The sequence below is a fragment of the Lonchura striata genome, chromosome Z (genome assembly GCF_046129695.1).
Source record: "Lonchura striata isolate bLonStr1 chromosome Z, bLonStr1.mat, whole genome shotgun sequence".
In the NCBI taxonomy this organism is placed as follows: domain Eukaryota; kingdom Metazoa; phylum Chordata; class Aves; order Passeriformes; family Estrildidae; genus Lonchura; species Lonchura striata.
Window position 1 is genome coordinate 5,772,762 of NC_134642.1, and position 19,264 is coordinate 5,792,025.

A 19,264-nucleotide genomic window follows, 5' to 3' on the forward strand; every position below is an offset into this window, starting at 1 on the left:
TTTTCTTACACTGATTATAAGATAGAGAATGCATGGCTGTTATTTAGCCAACATTAGTTTTGATACAGTTAAGAGAGCACCTGTTTTTTCTTAATTTTTTTATAGTATTCCCCTTTCTCATTTGCAGTAGTCATCTTCTACCAACTCAAGTCCAGTTAAAAGGACAGGTTGAGAAATGCAAACTAGCACACTCCAGTTGGATGTAGGGGATTTAATTTGTTTAATTTAACATACTTGCACAAAGATTTGAGAACTTTTAAGAGTGAAAACAAGAAAATTAGGTGCCCACTTGTTGCATTGTATGTTATCTCCTTCTTCCCCTTCCTTCAAAATTAAAAGCTTCAGGTCTTTGAAAATCTCGGCTTTTTCTGAAGAGCTGGAAATTCCCAACAGTACAGAGGTGCTAATTGTTTTTATAGCTGTGAGATGCCTCTAGCTTATTAAATGACACTTTGCACTTCACTGAAGAGGTGTTTTAACAAAGTCATCTTGTTTGAGGTGGAATGTTGCCCAATTTACAGACGTAAATTGCTTTCCTAGTGAGTCTGTTTTACTCATACAAACTATAAAATCTGAAATCCTAAAATGGGAAGATCATGATATTAGCTATGCCTATGGGCAGTGTATTATTTAGAAAGAAACACTGCAAAGCTGTATCAGATATAGGGATCCTTTGTTTTCAGTTTGCTTTTGTGGTTAAAAAGGGCAGGGGAGAAGGAAGGGAAAAGGAAAGGAAAAAGAAGTGGATGCTAGATACAATTAACCCCCCTCTACACACACACAAAAGACCACTGTGTATTTTTTCAACTGTATCTGGAAAGCTGTTTATTTTTACATCTCGACAACTTCAGTATTTGGTGATAATGGTAGAAAACTATTCAAAATCTGAAAGCTAGTGCCTGCTTTGCAGTGCTGCTGTTCAGTTAGAGTCAGAAGTTAGTACAGAATTTATATAGTTAATTTTAAAAATAGTTTCTGTAATTTCATAGTTAAACAGAAATTATTTGTTTTAAAACAGTGAGTTAGACTGTGATTCAAAAAGCCAGGTTTCAGTGCCTTGCATGTAACTGCTGTACACAAATGTGTCATATGTTAAAATACAAGTATGTACTTGTACATACCACTCACTTAGCCTTAGTTGCTGTATAGTTTTTTACTTATGACTAGTATGACATTTTGGAATACATAGATATCATATTAACTGCACTTGTTTGACATGTGTATTTGAGTACAGACTCTGCTCTGGTCCTCAGGAGGTGTGCTCATGTTACCAGACTCAAAGTACTGCCATATCTTGTTGTCTGTTTGGTCACTGTCTTAAGTACATCTCTGTCTGTATGCATGCATGATGTCTTGTGTTTGATGTATCGTGTAAATGTATTTATGCTCTCTTTGTTTTAATCAACATTAACAAAGCAGAAGTTGTAGAGGTGCCTAATTTTCTTAACTATCTATTCAGTGAGTTTGTAAGCCTCAGAAAAGAAATCTGTCTGTAAAAATTCTATTGGAAGGCAGTTATCTTAATGCAGTGGGAAAATCAGGAAGGCTGTATCTACGTGAAGTAATTAGTCTGCTTATTTTATTTGTCTTCTTTTGCAGTGTTGTCCATGATTTTGATGGTTATAATAAGGTACATTTCAAGAGTACTTGTCTGGATTTTGACAATTCTTGTTATTCTGGGATCACTTGGTAAGTCTTGTTTGTCTTCCAGTTTGAGTGCCCAGTTCTAATCGTTGTGCTCCATGTCCTCAGCCCAGCTACATCCCACACACATCTTGGATTATGCATTTCTCTTCAGCCTTTTTTTTTGAGTCCCTTTCAAGATGTACATCAGAAGTGCCACCTTAGTAATTGCAGATCTCTCTCAGAGAGTACATTGCTCCTTGAATATTTGCACACGCTGCTTGGCAGTCGGTCTTCATGTCAGCCTAGCTCACTAAAGCCCACAGGTGTCAGTGCAGGAGACTCCTCACAGCACTTGTAGCACAAACCTAAAATGTGTCTACTTCTTAACCTGCCTTCCAAACAGGTCAGCAAGGCAGGTAAGCCTGGGTGTGTCTCGTGGTACTTCCACACTGTGGCTGGTGCATGAAGAAATCAAAGGGCAACTATTGCTTATGCAGCTGAATAAATTTACAAATCTGGTATGTTCATCAGATCTTCAGTTCTTTGAATAGCTCTTTAAGACCTGTTCTTGAAGAGAGGAAGTAAAGGTGTTTGTCTAGCAATTCTAATTAAATCCTTGTATTTCTATATGACTCAGGAAGACCTGCAAGACTTAAGATCTTATGTGAAATGCTACCAGCCATGCTATCTTGGAAATGAACTAAGGTTGTCTCTTCCAAAATTATGCAGCTTGTGTGAAAATAGCCTTATTTTATCACGTTAGCTTTTAAATTCATAAAACTAAAGTTTTCTACACTTTTTACTGAGTAGCTAAGCCAAAATGTCTGGACAGATGATTGCATGGAAGGAAAAAAATAGAATAATCACATTAGGAAGCACTAGTGATTTAATTCTTGCAATTCATGACTGCAATGGATGGAAAAAATCAGCAGACCATCCATATTTTTTCAGGATCACTTTGGTTTTCTGATTAATAGCCTCACAATTCTATGACCAGGGAAAGGGAAAAATACAGATTTTTTTTTTTCCATTTATTCTCTTTAGAAGCTGAGCAATCATGTTGAGTGAAATAGTTGACTGGCATCTGTTATGTTCTAAAAAGTTTCACCCATTATAATAATGGATTGAATAAAAACCCTGTCTTTTATGACACATACTGGTTATTCTGCCTTGACTGTTTGTTTAGGAGATGTCAAAACACCATTCTTCATTTTAGACCCAAACAGAGTATATTCAGCAAAAACATGAAATCACAGAATAGGTAAGGTTGGAAGGGACCACAAAGGCTCATCTGGTCCAACCTCCCTACTAAACTTACGCATTTGATTCAGAAATACTAGCAGAAGAGAGAAGGATGCTTAAAATAAAAAGGAAATGTACCAGAGAGGGGAGATTATCTCCCTGAGGGGCTGGAGATCTGTGTTCAAGAAAAGTTCTACCTCGGAAAGGCAGCTAGATTAGGAGACTGTTTTTCTGGCCATAAGGCTAGGATTAACATTACAGGGGTGAGAAGATAATACCTCACATTGTATTTGCCTCCTGTGCCTTTTACTGATGTTTTTTCTAGTGTCCAAGATACTGTCTGAAGCAAGTTTAGCTACATATCATTAAGGTGCTGTTTCCAGCATTAGGCTGATGCTTGTTGTTTTGATTAGTGTTCCCGGAATGATAAACACCTTGTTTTGTTGTTATTTTACATCCTAATCCAAAAGTCCATTTCCCCTCCTAAATTCTTACTCCCTGCATTACAGTACACACACATACATTCATACATACAGCCTATCACAGAATTATTTATTCGTCCTTTTGTTCTTTTACTACCTGTCTAGTGGGAGCTGTGCTGCTCACTATTAGGGCTCTCCATGAAGTAGTCCTTCAATGCAGTTTACCCTAAAACACAGACTCAAGGTTCTGCAAGTCTCTTAAGTGGTCGCAGTATGGTGAGACTGTGAAGAGAGTTTATTCACTTGAGAAGAGGGCAACAAAGGAGAACTAGGTACTTCTCCCTCCTCTCAAGTTCCTGTTGGGTTGAGTATCAGTGCTCTTGTGTATTCACTACCACACTAGACATTAAAGAGTTGTTGTATTTCTCTGGGACTAAGTAGTATGTATCACACAGAAGATTCATGTATTTATCCTTTTTGTTTTCTCACTAAAACACAGGTGGTACAGGAGTCCTGTGGTGGCTCTACGCTAAACAACGAATATCTGCTGGTGCTCTTGAGACCCAAATAGCCAAAGACAATCTTCAGGCTCTCTTGATCTATGCCATTGCAGCTACAGTCTTCACGGTATGCTTTGCTAAAGACTGTATTATTTTCTGTTCTTGTCTTCCTGTTGGTCTCTATTTTTTATCCAGGTGAAAGCAGTGTACTGCACACATTTTGGAACAGTTTATTTCTGCTAAAGCGATTTTCTTTCATTATGTTATTTTTTTAACTTATAGGAATTGTTCTCTAACACCTGATTATGAGTCAGGGGAGACTTTCTAGGAACTGTTCTTTATTATCTGATTTAGAGTCAGGAGAGACTTTCTAAGCCTGCAGCTATTTTCATCTACTGTAAAATGTCCATAGGGATTTCCAAGAATAGGTATGATATTGGGCTGCCAACCCAAAGAGATTTTTCTTAGGTTCTAAGTTCAGAGGTACTTAGTCGTTTCAGTGTATTTAAAAGTCCTTAGCCTACTTCTGAAAAAGGTTTTTCTTAAATCATTGTGAACTGAAATACTAACACCATTTGAACAAATTTCTCTTCTTTGGGCCTTGCTGTTAATTTCAGAGTCACTGAATTTTCTACCGGAAACTGACAATGTTTGACTAATTTCACAGGAATTGTAGATTCCCTCTTCTGTTCTTCTTGTTGCTTTACATCCTAATCCAAAACTTTCTTTCCATTCCCTCTCCTAGATTCTTATTCCTTATGTTATAATACACATATATACATACATCCTATAAGACTACCATGCCATGGTCTGATATAAATTTTAAATTACCTTTCTTAAAGATAATTAAAGGTTAAAAGTGGCTGATTTCACTGCTTTGTAAAACATACTTGAGGATAGAACCTGGTCTTGTCTCATCAGCATAAGGCTGATAATGATTCCAAATACATAATTATGAGAGTGGAATTCCCCAAATTTGGAAAATAATTTATTACCAGAAAAGCTGATAAAGGTTTTACATTTTGATCTTGTGATTTTATAGCTAGAGTATGTGTTAATTTAGTGTGTTTAAATACCCTAGCTGGGCAAAAGAGTAGCTTGATTCTGTTTCAGTACTCTAAAATGTGATTTGGAAACTTCCCCCTCTAGGTTATCTTGCTCTTGATCATGTTGATTATGCGCAAAAGAGTAGCTCTCACCATTGCCTTGTTCCACGTGGCTGGCAAGGTCTTCATTCACCTGCCGCTGTTAGTCTTCCAGCCATTTTGGACATTCTTTGTGCTTATCCTCTTCTGGACATACTGGATCGCAGTCTTGCTTTTTCTTGGTACTACAGGTAAGCAGTCACTTACTTTAAATAATTTTCATTTCACTTTTGTATGATTTCTAGCAGAGTTGACTAAAAAGCTTGTGGGAATCTCAAAAAAAAAAAGCCCACTTGTTGTGCTTCTATTCCTGTCTGCTTCACTGACTTCAGGTTATTGTGCATTTGAGTCTTCATTCTCTTTGTATATTAGGCTGGCTTTTTGATTTGATGCAAGTTGGCTTGCTGCAAACCGTGAGACTCTAATAATAAAACTGCTATAGCAATTTTTCAAATAATTCCCTCTAATTTTACACACACAGTTTAAAGACAGCATAATCTTGGAGTCACCAAGTATTGCAGACAGTACTCACACAGATGAGGACAGAGTAAGAAGGGCCATTGCACACAATTACTGTCTCCCACAATGTAAATAATGTGATTTTAGTTTTCAGTTGCTTGTAACTTTGGTGTCCTGTATTGTTGCAGAATCATTAGGGATATTTTTCTGCTGCTTGTACACTGTATTTTGAGTGCAGCCAATGTACTCCTAATTCCTAATACATAGAAGGTGAAAGCTTTGTTTTTACTCAGGGTCTGACAAGAGCTTCTAGAACTAATCAATCCCATAGGTCCAAATCTTAGTTACTTCAGTAGAAAAAAACACAACAGATGCTTTTTAAAAAGTCTTGTTATTTTGCAGTGCATTGTAGACAACAGAGACTGTCATTCATTATTAAATTTATTAAAATTTTGAAATGTGTTGTTTGCTACTGACCCAAAAGTAGCAGTGTTTCAAGTCACAAAGCTATTTCACAGTAATACAAGACAAATATTTTTCATATCCTGAGTTCTTAGCAAGGGTTGGAGGCAATATAATTTATTTGTTCCTGTTCTCATTACTGATGGAATTTTTAGTTTCCATTGCAAGCTGTGCTGTGTGCAGAAAATGGTCACCACTGAAAGTCTCAGCCCTGAGCTTCACTTTCGGAGTCAGAAGATTTCACAGGCACTAAATTTGTAGCAGAATCTAGTCTGATATAACTCTTCAACCCGCCTTGATTCTACAAAAACTAATTTACCTTTTTAGCTTATATGTACTCAATATCATACTATTATCAGTTAAACTGTTTGTGCAAATAAGGCCAAATCCGTGTTCACTGAAACCAGAATTATTTCAATAGTTTAACTTATTGACAAGAAAACATTCATTTTATATGTAAATATAAAGCCATAACTAAGACTGTAGGTGAGGTGCTGTCAGTGCTAAGTCAAAACAATGGTTTTCAAGATAAGCAATTTGTACATACAAAGTTCCTTGCAGTGTTTTTCTCAATCTCATCAGCTGTTCATGTAAATATTGTATATTAGGAAACATCTCACTGTGTATTAACACATTGAAATAGAGCTTATCTTAGGAGTGCTTTGACATGCTGTCAGTCTCTGTCCATGACATTGCTATTCATGTTAGACGAAGAGTCAATGAATTTTTGAATATATGAAATAATGTATTTAGAATTTCTAAGGCTGCTCCATATTTGTGTTACTAGCTTTAAAGCTACAAAACTTACCACAGGGAAAACAGTGATTGTTGGTGTTGGCATCTAGATGTAAAGAGCTGATACTGATTCCTGCTGTGCACAAAATACTGATAATGCAGCAAAGTCAAATTAGGAATGACTGAAATAGACTTCCATTATGTCTAACTGTATGAATTTTTGCTATGAGATAGTGGTTAATCGTGGAATTTCTTTTAGTTTTTTTTTTTTCCAAATAGCATTATACTTACTGTCTCAAAAGCTCTATCTTTCTTAAGAACAGTCCTCCTAAATGTGGCATTTAAAATTATGAGCAGAAACTAGAGAGGTTTCTGTTGTAACTAGTTATGAACTGTTAATATCATATGCTTCCTTCATTATGTATGCATCATTTTCTTTTTCACCCTCATTTATTTCTAGGTAGCCCTGTCCCAAATGAAGAAGGATTTATTGAATTTCGGATGGTAGGTCCTTTGAAATACATGTGGTGGTACCACGTAGTGGGACTCATCTGGATCAGCGAGTTTATCCTCGCCTGTCAGCAGATGACAGTAGCAGGGGCTGTTGTCACCTATTATTTTACAAGGTAAGGGTAACGCAGATAGCTCTACCATGAATAGCCTGCACAGACTACTCATTGACTTAACAGAAATACTGAGCAGCAGGGTTTCTGGGGAGAATATTTGTGTCCATTGGGATACTGGGGAACAGTTAAATTGCATTGACCCTTTTTAAGTCACTAAAGTCCTGTACTAACTGTTTTGCCATTGATAGATGGTATTCTTGACATGTAAGACTTGAAGTATTATTTGCCTTGTAACCTGTGCCCATTCTACAGGAATGGGTAATTATTTACAAAGAACGATGAGTCTGGAAGGTCATCTGTTTTGCTAAATAATTAATGCTGGTAAGATCTGTAAAGGTTAAAAAAATAATGAAAGCAATTGATTATTGTCTTAATTGGAAAACAGTGCCATTTAAATTATATACAGTGCTTCACTAATCTTCATTAATCTTTCTTTCACAGGATTAGTTAAGATGTTATTAGATTAATAATTTACATATAGATTCTGACAAGATCATATAAAAATAAAAATTCATATAAAATTTTAAAGTTCTATGTTTTATTGCTGTATTTGTGAACTAAATTGTGTATGAGTTTTTTGAATAATATATGCAGATATTTTTAAGTGCATTATTCAGATCACAAATGTTTAATTGCTTTTTCTTTTTAATTGAGGTTGTTATCTGAACTACATTTGACTCCTTTTCTTCCCTACTCTTTAAAATAATATCAAAAGCAAGGAATCAATTTATTGTGCTGTCAGAATATTTGTTATTTTATTAATGATTAAGTTCTCCAGTATACCAATGAAATACATCTATGAAGTTATTACAAGATGTTACAGGGATGTAATCTTGTGAATAATTAAACCAGATTGAGTATGGAATGAAGAAACCACAGAGGAAAGAGAATTACTCTACACTGAAATAGATTGCTTAGCAATGTGCATGCTTCCTCTGTAAGTTTATGCATTTCCCGTCACCGGAGGGTGAATGATTTTTATTTCATCCATACCATATAATTCCACAACAGCAACTTTATTTTAAGTTAGTAAATGCTCATTTCTCTCTACGGTTATCTTCTTTTTGCATTTTAAGGTACAATCATAATTTGAAAAGTGACTTGTAAAAACAGAAAAGGCATTAATTTGCACTTATCCATTATTTTGCATATGACCAGCTTTAAATCAAACGAGGTGGAGGTTATTCATGGAGAAATGTTTTATACATGTTCACTGCTCATTCACTTTAGGGTGAGGTTATTCATGGAGAAATGTTTTATACATGTTCACTGCTCATTCACTTTAGCCAGATGGATTCCTTTCAGCTCAGGCAATAACAGGCCTCAAAGTGTTTTGAGTTACAGACTTTGCCCTGAAAATGAGGAAGTGTTTGGTGTTTGAAGAAGTATTGCCTGGGCATAAGACTCAAGCAATTTATGTGATTATGCCTAACAGGGAGTACAATTTGTCTTCCCCTAAAAGCTAATTGGAATAAAATACAGGGTAAATCTACTTTAATCATTAACATGTCAGGATTACATTATGCAGATATTAGTTTTGTGGAATGAAGAATCTACTTTTGTTATCTTTTCTGAGTGAAGTTCTCATCTCTCCCAATCTGGGGAGATCCTTTATTTTTTTTAATATTATCACATGTTTCTAAATATGTTTATTATCGTGTTCTTACTTCCAATAAAGAAGAAGAGCTATTCTTGAAATATTTATTTATTAGTATTCTTTGAGAGAGATGTATAAGTGAGTTTCTTGATAGAAAAGGAAAATGGCTTGAAATCGTGAAGGTGAGTATTTATCTGATAAATTAAAAATATTAGAGCTACACTGCATTAAATAACTTGTTTTAAGGCTCAACCCTTGGTACCTTGAGGATATAATAGCTAAATCAGAAATGCAAAAAATCTCAGGAAAGAGTTAACCTGATCAATTAGTAATATCCTCTCCAAAGTCTACACAAAGACTTCCAAAAGAGCAAGAGAGGAGAAGACAGGTTTATCAGTAGTCTGATTAAAAAAGTATTAGCACAGTTTCTTACTATTTTTGAAGGTTTTTGAATTGCACACCACCTGATGCAACTTTAAGGGAATTGCCAGTTGTTAATAGTGGTAATGCAGCCAACTGCTAGTAAGGTTACCTGTCACCAATGAATGTTTCCAGTTGCTCAGAGAATCACCAGCCAAGCTATTGGCAAAAGCTGGTTAAATAAAGAAGTTAAAGTGTGATGGAGTTCATTGACAAGATTCACTCTACTACTTAGTAGTAGATTAAAGCACATTTTAAAAAGGAAAAGTAGGACTAAAATAAGTTAATCTAAGATTAAATCTAAAATTATTTATGTGGAAGCTGGGGATGGAAAAAGCTAAGGGTGAGAAAGGATAAGGATAAAAAGGAATGAGGGAGACCCTTTCAGTGAATCACAAAAGTGGACCCTCTTGCCACTGTTAGCCCCAGACTTCACCGAAAGTTTAGGCCTAAAAAGGTAAAGAGCACTTAAACTTTGTATCACTTAATCAATAGTGTAATTTAATGAATTTAACAAAAGAGTCTATAGAATCATGAATTTACTATGAGCACAACAGTAACTCAGTTACTTCGACCTGACTTACTTACCAATCTAATGTTCACAGTACATTTGCTGTAGCACATTCACACTCACACATGTAGGTACAAGGTATGGACCGTAAAAATTCCTCACAACTTCAGTGAAGTGCTCAGGTCAGATGCCTCTGCACCTTCTCAACAGGCAAAGGGTTGAGGCTTGAGCAGTGGGGTGTCAGGGTGTCAGCCCAGGCTCTGTCAGCAGCATTTGATGTTGTTCCTCTGAGTATCACAAACTTGAGTGTTCAGTGGCTCAGAGGTCCCACTCAGGAAGAGGTGCTGGTCATAGCCCACTGTGGTCCAGGAGTTTACAGGGTTGCAAGAGAATTTGCTTCAGTCATAGTAATTTTCCATCCTGTCCACAATTTAGATCTGTTACTGTCTTTGAAAATTCAATAACAGAAATGTTGATATTTGGGCACAAAAAATAAGTTTACAAGGCTGTTCATTTAAAAACAGGACCTTGATAGACATTACAAGTTCTTGGGAGCAGTCTGTGTTTCTGATAAGTTCGAGGAGATGAGCCCAGGTGCTCTTCATCAAGACAAGGGCCTAACAAGCATTTCTGAGATCATAATGCAACCCAAGATGGGAAGGGACAATGGGGGTGCACCACCACACTACTCATATGTGTTACAAATCAATTTAAACCAGAAAAACAAAGAAAATGAAGTATTTGTGAATAAAATAGATTGAACCCAGAAAGGTTCAAAATATACTCCAAAACTTGATTAAAACCAAAGGACATTAGATGTTGATGCCAAACAAAAATGTTGATATATTTTATTTAGTAGTATAAGAGGCAAAGTGAAAGAAAGAGAAAAGAAAGAAAGATGTAGAAAAAGAGCAGGGAGGGGAACATGGAGAGGGATGGGGATTAGGTAGAAACATACCATCCTTTCAAGGGTCCAGATGACATCTCATGGCTTCCCTCCATCTGGTCTTCTTGGTGGTGAGGGTCCCCTGCACCCCAAAAAGTATAGAATCCAATTGATGAATTCACATTTGGGCTAGGTAGGAATTCCTAGAGGGTAAGTTTGACACTGTCTCTTGCAACCTGTGGATCTGTTGCAACATGTAGTGCTCCAGTGCAAGATCTGGGGCCCCTTGTTGGGGGAACTTTTGATGGGCCATGACACCCCCTCCTGGCATTCACATGGATGTCCTGTAGATGTGGCTTTCAAGGGTGAAGAGGTGACTGCAGCTGGGTGGGTCTGCACAGCAGAGTGTTGGCATTCACTTCACCACACACCCAAAACCTCTCCTTCCCACCCCCACTCTTTGGTGTGGGGCCTGTGTAAGTCTGGCAGCTGATAGCCCTGGGGTGTTTGTCTCCAGCACAAAGATGTCAGTCTTAACCTTCCTGTGAATATATTTTTTTTCCCCTCAGCCCAGAATTGAGTCACTTTATCTTACCTCCATCAACTTGTAGTCCAGGGCCTCAATCAGAAGGCTCATTCAGGGTGTGGTGGTCTTCCATGCAGCTTTTGTTATGAAGCTCTGCTATAACAGGCAAAAGTGCTTAATAAAAAAGCGCTTAAGCCATAAATTATAATATTGCAGTCTCCAACAGTATGACATAGCAATTCCTAATCCTAGTCCTGCATTAGAGAGAAATTTGTGAGTTACACAGATTGTCAGGGTGGAGTGAGCAATATATCCTGAAAGTTAGTATGAGGTTAATATATTCCTTTTGCACATTATTTTATTGAGAATTTGTAGCACTTCTATATGATACCACATAAATACTGATCATTCTACTTCATTTTTTTTTTCTCTTTTCAACAGGGAGAAAAGAAATCTGCCATTTACTCCTATTCTGGCATCTGTTAATCGCCTTGTTTGTTACCACCTAGGAACAGTAGCAAAGGGGTCTTTCATTATCACACTAGTGAAAATACCACGAATGATTCTTATGTATATTCACACACAACTCAAAGGAAAGGTAAGAGAAATAGATTTCCATTTTCTTATCGCAACTGATATGTTTACCTGTTTATTTAGTCAGTGTGGGAGGATGCAAGTCTTGTTTTGGAATAGATCAGGGTAACAAGAAATTCTTCACTGTGAGGGTGGTGGTGAGGCACTAGAACAGGCTTTCTAGAGAAGCTGTGGATATCCCATCCCTGGAAGTGTTCTGGGACATGCTGGATGTGGTTTTGAGCAACCTGGGGCAGTGAAAGGTGTCCCTGCCTGTGGTGTTGAGAGTTCCTTCCAACCCAAAAGCATCCTGTTGTTCTCTGAATATTTAGACTTTACAGGACCATGAGACTGATACAGATTGCTTAAGTTAGCAAGCTGAATATCAGTTACTGAAGCACAAGGGAATATTGTTTCCATAAAAACTCTTTATCTATATTTTCCTACATTCTGTGCTTTTCTAGGAAAATGCTTGTGCTCGCTGTATGCTTAAAGCCTGCATTTGCTGCCTTTGGTGTCTAGAAAAGTGCCTGACATATTTAAATCAGGTAAGATTTTCCATATTTAAGTTTCATGTAAGGGCTGATATTAATATATATATATTCCCAGAGTGCAATCTGATACCAGCATATAATATATTGTACTTTGGAACTGAACTTGAATGACAGTACTTCACTCTTGTCTCCATTACTGAAATTACACTGCAAATCACTACATTGACCTTTGGAATATAAACAAGAACTAAAAAATAGCCCATATTCATCTTTGTGAGCATTGTTTCTCTACTTTATAATGTTATGTATTTGTTTAGTGATTTAGTGGAGACATTCCCCCTTATGTCTATTCAGTCAAACTACATCTGAATTTCAAAATATTTATGCAAATATTGTTATGAAAAAAGAATTAAGCTTTTCTGTGTGTAATATTTAAGATTCTCACAGTGTAAAAACTATACAAAACATCAAATTGTCATCATCTACAAAGAAGAAAAAGAGTTTCAAGGACTAGCTGGTCCTTGTAAAAGACCCCTTGTAAAAGTGGGTTTATGGGCCATAAATATCACATAAATAAATATCAGATACATAAATATTTTGTACATAACATCTCTTTCACTGTTCTTATTTTTTTTTTTCGTATGGAAATGTAGAAAATAAAATCATAAGAAAGTATTTTAAATGTCCCAATGTAATCCTTGAAAACTGTCCTCACTAACCTTGAATGCAGTCTAGCTAAGTATTTAGAAATTATCTTGGGTGACTTGTATGACACTCAGATTCTTTTATATTTCCAGATTGGTTTTTCTGGAACTATTTAATTTCTGTAGCTATGCTACTGCTCACCTCCTCCTGCAGAGAAATTGCAAATTCTGTTTAATGAGTTTTTTTGAACAAACTTGTAATGCATAAATTATGAGCAAGATGGAGAAGAATAGTAATTCTTTACCTCATATAATCTTCTGTCAGCTGGTTCATATTGCTTGATTCAACAACTCTCAAGGGAATTTTTGTTCATTAAAATCATATGATGAATGTGTCTTACTCAGAAGCTGTATCTTCCCCCTTACCTTCCCCACCCTCCATCTGAAATACCTGATCATTTTATGAATAAATATTCAATCTCCTTTTCTCAGAATGCTTATACAGCCACAGCTATCAACAGCACCAATTTCTGCACCTCAGCAAAGGATGCCTTTGTTATCCTAGTGGAAAATGCTTTGCGAGTGGCTGCCATAAACACGGTTGGGGATTTTATGCTGTTTCTAGGAAAGGTATGTCTGCTGCATACAGCTGATACAGACCTATGTAGAAGCGCTCTTTCTTTAGCAATGGCTTGAACCCTAATTCAAAATGCCTTTAAAATCCTGTTTCTTAGTGTGCCCTTTATCACATCTAGCTGCATGATGTTAGGAAGGGATCATCCAGTATAGGGAGAATAAACAGATGATCCACTTAAATTTAGTAAAAGTGACTAGAGAGGAACAGATGCAGTTTATGGCACTTCTTGCATTTTTTTAGGGAGTCAATAGAAAAGTGATTAGAAAGTCTAAGGTTTTGATTTTGTTTTGAAGACATAGAATTGTAAAGAAAGGAAGCTTTTCTTTTAAATTCTGTTCAGTATGGAGTCTCTAGGTTTATGTTGAAAATTTGACACATTGCTGATCACCTTTTATGATAAAATCAGAATGGAAGAGTACAGAAGCCTGCTGTGAGGAACTGTCAGTTTAAGCAACTAAGTTAGTTCTACTCTCAGAATTAAATGGAGACAAGAATAATTTCTATGATCAATCAGCCCTTTGGGTTTCCAGCTAATGGAGATATAATGTATGGAAATATAATACAGTGAATTATTTCTATCCTTTCAAGTGCCATAATTTACAGAAACAATTAATACCAGATTATTTAAATTACCTGTGCCTAAGTATCTGGACACTGGTTGGACTGATCTGTATTCCTTATTTCATTCCTCTGCTTCTGTTAATCAGAAGTTCAACAGGCTGGACCTTGATTCCAGTAATTAAGTGAGTAGGATGTCAGAAGGAATAAACACATAAGGGAGATATAGGTGCTTTGGAGAGCCTGAAATTACGTAACAAAGTTTTACTGAGGAATTTGAAAAGTATTAGCAAACACCCCCTCAAAATACATGACAGATTATTAGAAAAATGTTCAGGTGACAGGAATGTTCAAATGAACATTGCACATAAAATCAGTATCAGCTAAAATAATGCTACACTATCAGCATCTCTACCAGTTCAGTGAGCTGTTTTCATAAAAGCTGACCTACTTTATGATTGTGTTTTGTTGCTATTCATAATAATACATTCAGAAATATTAAAAAAGTTAATTGGTAACAACACCATTTAGTCTTTTTGGTTTTGCAAAAACTACACTGGGTACCCAGTGGAATATCTGTTACGGCCTCGCACATAGTGTAGTTGTGTGGTGACTGTTGCATCAAGTGCCTCATGAGAATTCTGATCTACTTTCTCCTGTATGGAGAAGAAATAGATACTAAACAAGTTCGAAGTTGTTTCCACTAGCAAAATGAAAAACATACCTCCTAATATCTAACTTCTCCTAACACCTAACTTCTCTCTCCACCCCAGATAAAAAAACCCAACTGCATGTTAGTTGATGCATGGTATCTAGTTGTGGGGTTTATATAATTGACAGGATAAAGTTCTTTTTTACAGGAATATTGTATAACACTAGAACAATGACAGGAGATATAAATGTAATTTTCTCTGAAAAATACTCTTTGTGATGAAGGATGCGTAACAATTGACTTGAACCTGCTGAAAAATGAATTAAATGACATTTATCCTCAGGGATGTGGGAAATCCAGGAGGTAAAGCTCTTGTCACCTACAATCTGTTACCTCTAGTTCTAATCCTGGCAGACCAAGAAGAATATTGCCTTAAACAAACCAAAAATATCAAAAGGCTTCTGCCATTAGAGTTGTCTGCCATTTTCTTCTTCAGGTCCTGATTGTCTGCAGCACAGGTTTGGCTGGCATTATGTTGCTGAATTACCAACGAGATTACACCACCTGGGTGCTGCCACTCATCATTGTCTGCCTCTTTGCATTCCTGGTTGCTCACTGCTTCCTTTCCATTTATGAAATGGTTGTTGATGTCCTTTTCTTATGTTTTGCCATCGATACAAAATACAATGATGGGAGCCCTGGCAGGGAATTCTACATGGATAAAGTTCTCATGGTAAGTTTTCCCTTACTCTCAAAGTTTAAGGATCGGTTCCATAAAATAGGTATTTTGACAATGGAATTAATGCACTAGCTGAGTTCAATATGGGGTTTTTTTAGTTGCTTTTTTTAACCTTGCGATCTTGTTCATGGCTTGATCATGAAACAGTGTCATCTGATAAGCATCAAGTAAGTAATGATTCTTCCTTCCCATGGTATTGGCTTCAATTTGCTAGCTGTTAGATGAGCAACAATCTTGCAGAGTCATATTCTTGGATATCATGTCTTGTAAATTACAAAGTGCTGAAAGAAGCAAAACAAGGGGAGAAAACTTGTTTTTTTTACTTTCCCAAGAAGGACTTCTGGATATAAGACAGAAAAAATATCAGAGTATTCTACCTCATGCATAGATAGTGACCACAGTGGAGTTTTCATATAGGCATCAACCAAAATTTGGCTCTGTCACACATAGAAATACCAAGCTTTATATTCTGTCCTGGAGCCTACATGTTGTGTCAAGGCCTTTTGCAAGGCTGATTAATTTTGTCCATTTTTATTCTATGTTATCCTCTGTTCACAATAAGAAGCCAAGACATAAAAATTCTGCTCGTCAAGTCCCTCACTTTTTTGTTGCGTAGGAAATTTCTTGACAGTATTTTTAAGTGGCAGGTGTAGAATATGTCTCTGTAAAATATGCTGTCATGTAGGCTAGAGTAAGATTCTCATGACTTCTTAGCAATTTTTTTTTTTGGTGGGAAAACCATGACAAGAATTTAGTGCTAAATTTTTTGTAAATCCCAGTGGAATCTAGCGTATATAATAAATAAATCAGCTGTTCATTATTTGCTTTTTAATAGAGTAAGAGTAAAATGCAGCAAGTTCTCTCAGAAGAAAGCACTGATAAATTGTAAAGCATTGTGGGTTTCTTTAGTCAACAGTCAATATCACAAAACGCCAGCAGTTAAAGTTTACTGACACTGTCTGCAGAATTCGTGCCTTTAAGAGAAAAAAAATTGCTTAAAATTTTATAGCACATTTTCTAATCTTCATGAAAAGGAGATTGTAATTTTGTGAAAAATGTAAGAGGTTGAATTGAGGACAATTAGGGAAATCAGCCAAATCTTGCAAGTAACTATCTCCAAATTCTTTTGTTTAATGGAGTTCTAACATTAGGCATAGAATACAAGGCAATAAATGAAATTCTGGTTTGTTTGGGGTTTTTGTTGTGGGGTTTCTTTGTTTGGTTTTGACTTTTTTTGTTGTTTTTTGAAAATCAGCCTTTTACATTCTTTCCCCATAAAGGAGAAGATTGCATGCTAAATATGAAAGTTGTAAGAGCACACAAGGCAAACATCTGTCTGGCTTCCAGAATTAAGTGAAGGAGACCTTTGAGGTTATTTGGCAGCCTTTTTTGATACCTTGTGGTCAAGTCTAAGCAAGAGAAATGGGAGATGCAAATTATCTAGATATTTTGAGTAGTTACATCTTGAAGTTCTGTCTTGAGATTTGATTTTTGGAGCCTGCTCTATGAAAGCACTTGTCATTTCATTACTGTTTTTCAGGAGTTTGTGGAGAATAGTAGGAAATCTATGAAAGAAGCTGGCCGGGGAGGTGGAGCTGAGGGCAGAGAGCTAAAACCAATGGTAGGTGCAGATGAGGAGGTGGCGATCCTCCAAGAGTTTCATTTTTACTTCTTCTCCCTCTTTGTCTTTACTGACTGCACTTCTTCAGGAGAAGTTTTTGTTCTCTGTATCACTCAAGATGTTCTGCTTTTTCTGTTTGTGAGCTTGCCTATCACCTGGATGGCAGAGTTTTTGTCACAGCTGAGACCATCTCCTGTAAAAGTAAGATGAAAGGAACTGTCTCATATGAAACAAATGCAGTATCATTTCATTAGGATTAGTGGTGCATTCCATGTGGTATATACAGACAGCCCCAGTTGCTGAACAGTCTAAAAATAAGATGGCTCTGAGATTCTTGGGGCTCTTCTCAGCCCTGAGATGAATAATTTTTGCTCATCTTACATTCACTGCAAAAGCCTGAAATGAAGAACACTTACTGCGTGTATCCATTGTTGAAAAGTAAGAACAGGTATTCAAAGCCCTCACCAAATTATCTTACACAGTGCCAAGGAATTGGATACAGTGATTCCTTTCAACCTGCTCAAATGACATTTCTCCCAGTTGTTTGTTTTATTGCCAACTACTTATGTTGCTTGTCTCTTGTGTGCTCTTTCCATCTCACACTGTCAGACGCACAGACAGTGAACAATGCATCATTTATGCTTCTGCAGCCTATTTTACTTACGGTGTGCCTGTTAGGAAGGCATTGCATGTCTGAGTAGCCTGGAATAAGAACACTGTACATGGTACAGATAACAGATAGGAGGATAAGTTTGGAAGGTGGAGAAGAGAGGGCATATAACAGAGTGCCAGGCTGGGCAAGGTATGATTTTGCTTCATACATTATGACTTTGTGAAACAGAATATTTTTCCATCATCACTTTCTCAGAGTGTTTGGGGTCTTATTCATTTCCGTACCATGGGGATAATTTTTTAACCAAGTGGAGTCTAAATAAGTGTGTGCTAACAGAAGAATTTATTTTTTTCAACAATGTATGTGAAGCCATGTTGCATGAGCATTTTTTGACTAAGCTGGAATGGGTTCCTGCTATAGACTGGATAGATGTGTAGCTTTGCGTGTTTTGCTATTTCATTATGGCTTACCAACTTCTAGATTTGCTTATGCCTAAATGCTGCTGTGTTTATACATACAGAAAACTAATTCTATGCTCATTTACTGTTTTCTTCTGGGAGTAATTCCAGCTGGTCAAGCAGACACTAACATTGGGATTTTCAGAGCGAGCTAATTGCTGTAAATGCAAATGTGCCATGAAAATGATTGAGAATTGGGTGTGCAAACTCTCTAAGTCATATACCCAAAAATTCAGTTCAAAATTTTATGTTAAACTCTGTTTCAAATAATTGGTTTACCTTAAGTGGTTTTCCACTTACACTATTGTCAGAGCTGGCACAGACTGCTACTTACACTTTTGTACTTGACTGAAGCTTGGATGTTAAAAAGCCTGAAGCTTGGATGTTAAAAAACTTTATTCAGCCCCACCCCTTGTAACAGTGCAAACCAAGAACTTGCAAACCAAGGGTTGTTTTATTCTTAGAAGAATTTTTTTCTGGATTCTTGACCTGGTACTGGCTGAAAGTCCTTATAAGATGGCTTGAGAAGATGCTGAGCACTTGAGGCTCGTAGTGGAAGTCTCCTGCTGAATTACTCCCAATTCTGTTGCTCATGTGGATGTCTTGTTTGGAACTGTTTGGGCCTTGTTGTTTTCCATTTTTGGGCATTCAGCTCCAGTTGATTTGATTATGAATACTAGGATCTCACTTCCTGATCATGATGGGACACAGCAGTCAAATTTCTGAGACCTTTCCCCAAAGTAGAGTGCCTCAGTTAGAGCCAGAATAGGATAACTCGTAAGTCTATTGTGTAACAGTATATTGCCTGTAGTCCCAAAATTGCATGTCTGAAAATTAGTTCAATACTACTTTTTCTTCTTTTTTTACAAAAAGAGTCTTTACTGGTTTGCTTCTGTTTCCTTGAAATACAGATATTTCTTAGATATGACAGTTATTTCTTAAAGTGAAATGCCCTAAGTGCAGATGTATTTAAAATAGATACTAGTAGCAGAGATAACACTTTAGGAAGCTCTGTTCTTGCATCAGGGCGCAATAAAAAACCGCACCTTTTCATACTTCTTTCTTTATGGCTTCCAGTGACCCTTTTGACTCAATTTCTCCTTGTCCTTTGGCATCTG

The 19,264-nt window shown here is 36.6% G+C and overlaps 1 protein-coding gene across 2 annotated transcripts in view; it reads left to right on the forward strand.

Moving 5' to 3' along the window:
- SLC44A1 (solute carrier family 44 member 1) overlaps positions 1-19,264 on the forward strand; it is a 70,355-nt gene that overhangs the window by 44,304 nt on the left and 6,787 nt on the right. The window contains exons 7-15 of one of the 2 annotated variants that reach the window (XM_021534838.3): positions 1,600-1,689; positions 3,790-3,917; positions 4,940-5,126; positions 7,052-7,217; positions 11,599-11,755; positions 12,195-12,278; positions 13,361-13,498; positions 15,212-15,448; positions 16,995-17,075. In XM_021534838.3, coding sequence (XP_021390513.1) covers positions 1,600-1,689; positions 3,790-3,917; positions 4,940-5,126; positions 7,052-7,217; positions 11,599-11,755; positions 12,195-12,278; positions 13,361-13,498; positions 15,212-15,448; positions 16,995-17,075 — 1,268 coding nt within the window. Of the gene's footprint in view, positions 1-1,599; positions 1,690-3,789; positions 3,918-4,939; positions 5,127-7,051; positions 7,218-11,598; positions 11,756-12,194; positions 12,279-13,360; positions 13,499-15,211; positions 15,449-16,994; positions 19,243-19,264 lie in introns of those variants that run through there. The other variant, XM_031507450.2, reaches the window with a different exon arrangement.